The sequence below is a fragment of the Gadus macrocephalus genome, chromosome 2 (genome assembly GCF_031168955.1).
Source record: "Gadus macrocephalus chromosome 2, ASM3116895v1".
NCBI lineage: Eukaryota > Metazoa > Chordata > Actinopteri > Gadiformes > Gadidae > Gadus > Gadus macrocephalus.
Window position 1 is genome coordinate 1,514,434 of NC_082383.1, and position 7,500 is coordinate 1,521,933.

Sequence of the window (7,500 nt, forward strand, 5' to 3'; positions counted from 1 at the left end):
AGAGAGAACAGACTGAGTGAAGGAGCGAACAGGCCAGACAGGAACTCAAAAAACCTCATATCTGAAACAGTTGGCTGGTTGACTGGAATTCTGCGGAATCCACGGCTCAAATAATGTACTCCCGTTCCACACACATCCACCCAGACCTTGGGAAGAAAGGAAAAAACATATTTCCCGGGTCTCCATGACACAGAACTCTCAGTTGGCCGAACGTCTCTCTGTGTTTTCCCCTCCGTGTTCGTGTAGGTCAGAACGGGTCTCAGGACAGGATTCCTGCTGGACACGAGGCTGGGAAAACGACACCGTCACCACGCACCATTAGCCTCCACGCCGGGGTCAAAGCAGGGATCTGACCCCCCCCACGATCTGACCCTACCCCCACCCGGGCTGCCTGGACAGGCCGGCTCCATCCTCCCCGCGACACCCAAGTCAAGTCGACTCAAGCCCGTTTTGTTTGCATAGCCCTTCGTCGCAGATACAGCCTCCGAGGGCTTGACGGGCGCTCTCTCTCATGAGCCCCCCTAACCCTCACCCCCTAACCCTAGGAAACACCCCCTTACCCATCAAGCAAGAAACCTTGAGAAGGTCCCACCCCCTTTTTTAGCTCCTTCATTTAACGTACCCCCACCTGTACTCTCAATCTCCCCATCTACCACCTCCTCCAATGTAAGACCAACGCTTGTTAGGCTGTCATTTATTATATTCCCCGTTCATCCGACGGTCACCGTTTCCATGACCAGGCCTCACCCTGATCCCAAACCCTACCCCCGACGCTCCCCCCGCTTCCCTGGCTGTTTTCTGATGCCCGCTCGGCCTGCAACTAAACCATTTGATCCCTCTGCCCTCCCCCCCTTCCTAAGGGAGCCTTTCAAAGAGCCCCCCTGTCCCTGCTATCTCTCCAGCCATCAGCTCTTCTTGTCTCGTCCGCCGCGGGGGCTCTGGAAAGTGACAGAGGATCTCAAGCTGTGCTGGGAGTGAAGCCGGGCGCTTATCGTCTGGATGAAGTCATCAACGGCAGCCGTTGAATGAGTCCGAGCCGAAGGGAGACGATGTTCCGTTTCAAAGGAGGTCGGGTTTTTTTTACCTCTCAGGTACGGGAAAGGTGTACACAACTTTCTGAAGATCGGTGAGCCAACCGCACAATCACACACAGCCACACACAAGTATATTTCCATTGAACACACGCATACACACACACACACAGGAATATTTCCATTCAATACACACACACACGCACACACGCACACACGCGCGCACACACACACACACACACACACACACACACACACACACACACACCACAGTGTTCTTTCCATTCACTCCATCCACAAAGCGTGGTTCATCTTCACTTTGGGGGTCCATGCCGTTTCCCCTCCTTGTCAACACACTTCCCACCTGTCGACTGAACGGCAAGGAAAATAGGTTGAGAGACAGGTGGAGGATGGACGGGCGGAGGCGGAGGTGGTGGGGGTCCATGACGGACCTCCCCAGTGGCTGCTGTGAATGGGAAGGCTTGTTGCGGGCTCCATTGTCCAGGTCAGGCAGAGGGACCATGTGGGAAACGCCAGGAAGGAGGGCCTCTGAACAGGAAGTCCCAACACGGTGCCTCGCGATGCACAGGACCTTACGGTTTTTCACAGATGAATATCGTCGTGAGTACACTCCACTACTGCGCATGGTATGGATTAACTGCTCCCCCATGAAGGAACAAAGGAATCAGTATAGATGAGAGAATTTGAAATAAAACGTCATGGCTGCCAAATTCCGTTCTGTCCCTCGTTATCATCGACAAAGTTTTAAATGGCCGTCCACATGGGCTATTTCACTTCATTTCCTTTACAGAGGAACTCTGTCATCATTTGATACGGCTACAGGGAAGACGAGCGGGCCAAAGACAGCGCTGGTGGACCGCGTTCCGTCAGCATCGATTCACTCAGCCCTCTCGGATCCTGTTGCAGTGCGTCGAGTGACATTAAGTCGGTCGAAATTACAAAACGCACGCAACCGCATTTTCGGAGCCAGCAGCCATCATGCAGCGTTTTCAAACATGTGATTCGGTCCGTGGCCTCGTCACAGTAGAATATCGTAAACTCCAAGTGCCGGGGCGGAAATTAGAGAGAACAATTACTAGAATACATGATGTGAAAGCCCTGTCACAGTGTGTTATTTTGTTTGCGGTCGCTTGGGAGTGTGTGGGAGCGTGTGTGTGTGTGTGTGTGTGTGTGTGTGTGTGTGTGTGTGTGTGTGTGTGTGTGTGTGTGTGTGTGTGTGTGTGTGTGTGTGTGTGTGTGTGTGTGTGTGTGTGTGTGTGTGTGTGAGAGCGCGCGCGCGCGCGTGCGCGCGCGTGTGTGTGTGTGTGTGTGTGTGTGTGTGTGTGTGTGTGTGTGTGCGTGTGCGTGTGTATGTGTGTATATGTGATTGAGTATTTATAGATGTATACAGCATGGTTGCTTGCAAGGCAGCATCTGTAGTGGTTAGCGCCCTTCTTTCCTTTGCATGTTTGTGTATGTGTGTGTGTGTATGTGTGTGTGCGCGTTTGTGTGTGTGTGCATGTGTCCGTGTGTATGTGTGTGTTTGTGTGTGTATCTGGTGTTTGTGTATGTGTGTACGTGTATGTGTGTGCGCGTTTGTGTATGTGTCTGTGTGTGTCTTTGTGTGTGTGTATCTGGTGCAGCAGTTGGCCGGGGCTCGGTCTGCGGTATTTCTGGCAGATCGACACCCCCACTAATGAGAGACATCGTCTCCACGCTCTCTCGCCCTTCACTGAGCCGCCGCTGGTTCAAGTGAGTAAAAACCCCACCATTAAAAATCATCCTTAATCGAAATCAAGCAACGAGACGCATCTAAACGCACGATTTATCCTTCGACAATAAATAAATATATGCCATGTGGTGAGGATTTCATCCAAAGTATCTTAAAGGAAAACCGGGGACATTAAATGACCATTTAAGAACATTAGGCAGTTGTAATTATCATTACTTAACATTAGCAAAGGGGTTAGGTAAGGGTTAGGGTTAAGGTTATTGGGTTAAATAATATATAAATAAACACCGTAGTTAAGATTAACACGATTACCTAAGTTAACATAAACACCATTAGTAGACATTACTACACCATTAGTCGACGGTTAATTATTGGTAAATGCTTATTACTGCATTGACTAATGTTAAATAAAGGGTTAATTCATGTTACCATTTTTGGTTGTGTCACTGGAAAACCAAACTCTAAAACAACTCACTTTGGATTAAAAGATATTGAGCTGGTTACATGTGAATTGATCCTGGTCCAAATCTTAAAATGTAATTAAGGACTAATATGGCCTTATATGGGCATGCCGTTAATGCCTTGATGGTCTTTTATATTCCTGCGACCAATCAGCTGTTTGTGTGGAATGAAACGCTTCGCATAAAGCGTTAAGAATCCTTTTACACTCCCCAGCTGCTCCTCAGTTCATCGAAAAAACCAGCGTCGTCTAAATAAACAATTCTTCACGACAGTCATCCAGAAGATTGCCAGATTCCCAATGAGATCGTAAAACGTACCGCGTTTTTTACGCGTGGCGATCCCAGGGATAAAACACCCAAAAACAAAGCCCACGCAGGAGGAGTCTCACAGGAGACGACACAGATCTCGAGACGGAGATAATCAGATTAGGGGCCGAAGTGGAGGCTTGACTCTTCCCAGCTGAAGGGCCTCCATTGTCAAGCGCCACTGTATCAAGACCCATATCACTGTTGTTAAACGCTCCTACGTGGAGCTTACTTTGGAGATAACAGGCCGGAAAAGAGATTGGGAGATGGGTGGGGGGGACAACAAGCCCGATGGACACGTTGTATCAACAGTCTCGGCAGCACGCGCTCTTCTAACCACATCTGAGGCCGCAGGACAATGGAGGGCGATGGAGGACGATGGAGGAGGCGTTCGGGGTCGCTTGACTAGCCGTCCAGGAAGGTAGTTCGATTAACCCTAACGGAGGCGCCTTCATCTTCTCCTCCTCCCGTCGCGCCGCGTCGTTCCCCGTGTCAGACGGCGCGTCCATCGCACGCTCGGCCGAGCCTGCCCCCCGCCCCGCCCCGCCTGCCCGCTCTCCCGCCTGCAGTCTCGGCGCTTAGCGTTGCAAGCTGACACGGTCACTTCCTGTTTGGCGCTCCGTCAAGCGGGCTTTTGTTTTTCTTCGTCCTCCTGCGTCGCGCCGCTGAACCCCGTCGCTCTGTGGCTCCCGGAGACAAAAGGGAGCGGCTCCGAGCGAGACGTCGGGGGGGGCTCTCCGGCGACCATCAGCTCAGAACGGAGCCCGGGTCCGGGTCACCAGAGCCGGGGGGGGTATTGTTACCGGGAGGTATTGACGCTCTGCGCTGGGGCGTAGGCGGAGGGTTCTTCCCAGCGATACGACCCCCTCTCTACCTCCCGTTTTGTTTGCACCGAGCTCAACGGTGTATGAGCGGCAGAGTGAATGGCTGGAGCCCTTGAAGTTACTCGAAGTCATTCGAGATTCCCAACTCAGTTCCCTTCGAAGGTTGGATGAAGGGAGCCAAAAATCAAGTATTGATATGCATGTTAGAAATAGCACCACTTCCTAAGACAACCGTCTCAATTCTGCCGACCAACAAATGAATACGGTCAAATCAGAACGAGTTCCAAAGATCAAGACGAAACATAAGCAATCATAACGAATCTGGGCCGATTGATGCAATTCCTTCCATTGTATGTATTCATTAATTTTGTCAGTTTATAGCCTGGGAAAATGTCACATGAATTCAGCAGAACCCATTGGAAACCTGCAGGGCAATCTGGGTGCATGAATAAAACGGGTGGGTGTTGCGTCTCACTGTGTGGGCTACTTACATCCACTTCTCCTTGGTCAATCACGTAGAAGTTGTCCCCTTCATCGCCTGTAGGGAAGAGAGCAAACGAAGTGAGCACAAAGCTGGCTTTCTTTCCCTTTCATTCCCCACACAAAATCGAACAAAAACACCAACAAAACAAAAGTGGGCAGAACAGTTCTGTGCGTTCACAGATTAGGGTCCTTTGTAAGACACTCGGGGCACCTCTCATAAATATGTGCTCCAGGACTCTGAACCTACTCCAGGGAACATCAATGTTTTTGGTGCACCTACGCACACATATTGAACCGATTGCTCCCTTTCCCTCAAGAGAGAAAGTGAACATGGCCAACGTTGTGATTCTCTCTGCCTTTCTTCCCTCGTGCTGGGGCCCGATGACGCCTCAACCCCTGTGGGGCCTGGGGCCCACGGAGCATCAGACCTGCCTGTTTCTCCCATACAAAGCCCTACCTCATCACCGGGCCTGCCAGTTCTTTAACTAGGATCATTGTCAGCAAAACACAGCAGCAGGTTTCATAAGCTCTGTTTGTGTGGTTTAATAGTGGAAAGTCTGAAACGTTCTGGGGCCTGTGCACAGGCTCCAACAATGCCCGGGCCCTGGACACACTCACGTGCACGCGCGTGTGCAAGCACACACACACACACACACACACACACACACACGCATGCGCGCACGCACAATCCTACACACGTGTGCACACACACACACACACACACACAATCACACACATGCATACACTCACACACACACGTTCCCACACACTCACTTACACACAAACACCCACGGCAACCACACTCAAGCGTGCGCACGCACACACACACACACACACACACACACACACACACACACACACACACACACACACACACACACACACACACACACACACACACACACACACACACACACACACACACACACACACAGGTTTACGAAGTCAAGGAACCTTGCTGGAACTGGAATGGGATGGTCCTTAAGTGAGCATGTTTCCTGCCTGGCCCACCTAGGACGCTGTGAACAGCCCCCCTCCACCCCGGAGTCAAACACTACATCTGGGTCACATGTCGTCTGGCCGAGGGGGAGAGACGGTCCATGCCCAGCCAGCGACGAATCGTATGATGTGGTACCATACTTTAACAAGAGTCTACGGTGCACAGAATTGACCAAGTAAATAAAAGTCAATGATAAATAAACAACAATACAAGAATAAATACAACCCTTCCTTTTTTTTATTCTTTTCTCTTTGTTCCCTTTTTTGCTTTGGTGAATGTTATGAATGTTATGCAGAATATATAAAGTATAAATAAAAGATAAAAAATGAAAGAAAAATAAATGAGCTAACAACCGCAGCATTACGGGCTAACTCCGACAAAATGGCGGCAGGCAGGGGGTTCCACCGAGAGGCAGAGCAGCGGAGGCGTTGTTAGCGAGGGCTCTTCCTGAGAGGATGACCCCTCTCCAAGGCTCCAAGGAGCTCCAGGACGGGACCCCAGTTAACACAACCCAACCTGTGACGACCCGGCGCGACGTGGGGGTCGCCTTGCGAGCTTGCCACCGCCTCCCTCTGGATAGGTTTGCGTTGGTGTTAGGTTTGTGTTAAAGCGATGCCTGGCAAAGTGGTCTGCATGCCCAGAGTGACGAGGGAAGCGGTATACAAGTGAGGTCCACGTGTTGATTGTTAAGAGCCCTACCATTACTGGATTTTAGGGGCCGATGCCGATACTAAGGAGCAAAAGATGACCAATATCAATATATCGGTCTTTATTCGATATATTTATATCGTGGTATCCTGGGGGTAGAACAGCTCCTTGGGATTGGCTGCTCACCCTCCATTAATGCTTTGGGCCCTAGCAACATCACATTAAAACCTACACACATTCAAAACGAAGGAACCCGTTACCTATGGTACGGGGAGGAGCGACCACCCTTCACACAGAACAGGATGTAAAGCCGTGAGTGTCGGGAGTGTTACCGCGGTTGTGCCAAGTCGAAGCATTTGGAGGTTCAACCGCCCGGTTGAGGATTCATAAAGAGGTGATTACTTTTTTAACCCGACACTTTTTTCTAAAGTTCCGCCCGTGTCGGAATCGATTTGTTCCGACACTGATGAATCTGTTATTGGGCGATATCAGCCAATAAAATTGTACAACTGACATATCGGTCTGACGTTATTCGTTATTCATTAGCTTCTCCGATAAATTCCCTACTCAGTGCCTGTTCTACTAGTCTCAAGGTTTAGGCTATAGGGGGAGGGGGGGGGGTCTTCAAATACCTGGCAGGACAGCAGCTCGGGCGACGCCCCACTCACAGGGACCAGTGTGTGATTGTGCATGTGTGTACAAGACATGAGGATGCAATTGTGTGTATGTGTTTTGCTGCTATTAAGTGGTGGTGTTTGGCTTTGCTCGTGTATATGTGTGGGCCTGTTTGTGTGTATGCGTGGGCCTGTGTGTGTCTGTGTGTGTGTGTGTGTGTGTGTGTGTGTGTGTGTGTGTGTGGTATTTTTCAGTCGTGGAAAGGCCCAGGTATGGGCTGTGTGTAAAGTTCACAGGAGTTCACACGGCTAATTAATACTGAGTGTAGAGTCCTCGTTAATCATAGGGGCCCGTTTGTCACACACACACACACACACACAAACACACACACACACACACA

General features: G+C 50.4%; 1 protein-coding gene across 1 annotated transcript in view; it reads right to left on the reverse strand.

Annotated features, from left to right (window-relative positions):
• LOC132471630 (cAMP-dependent protein kinase type I-beta regulatory subunit-like) overlaps nucleotides 1-7,500 on the reverse strand; it is an 11,610-nt gene that overhangs the window by 652 nt on the left and 3,458 nt on the right. The window contains exon 2 of the mRNA XM_060070831.1: nucleotides 4,846-4,892. Within this exon, the coding sequence (XP_059926814.1) occupies nucleotides 4,846-4,892 (47 nt within the window). The remainder of the gene's footprint in view (nucleotides 1-4,845; nucleotides 4,893-7,500) is intronic.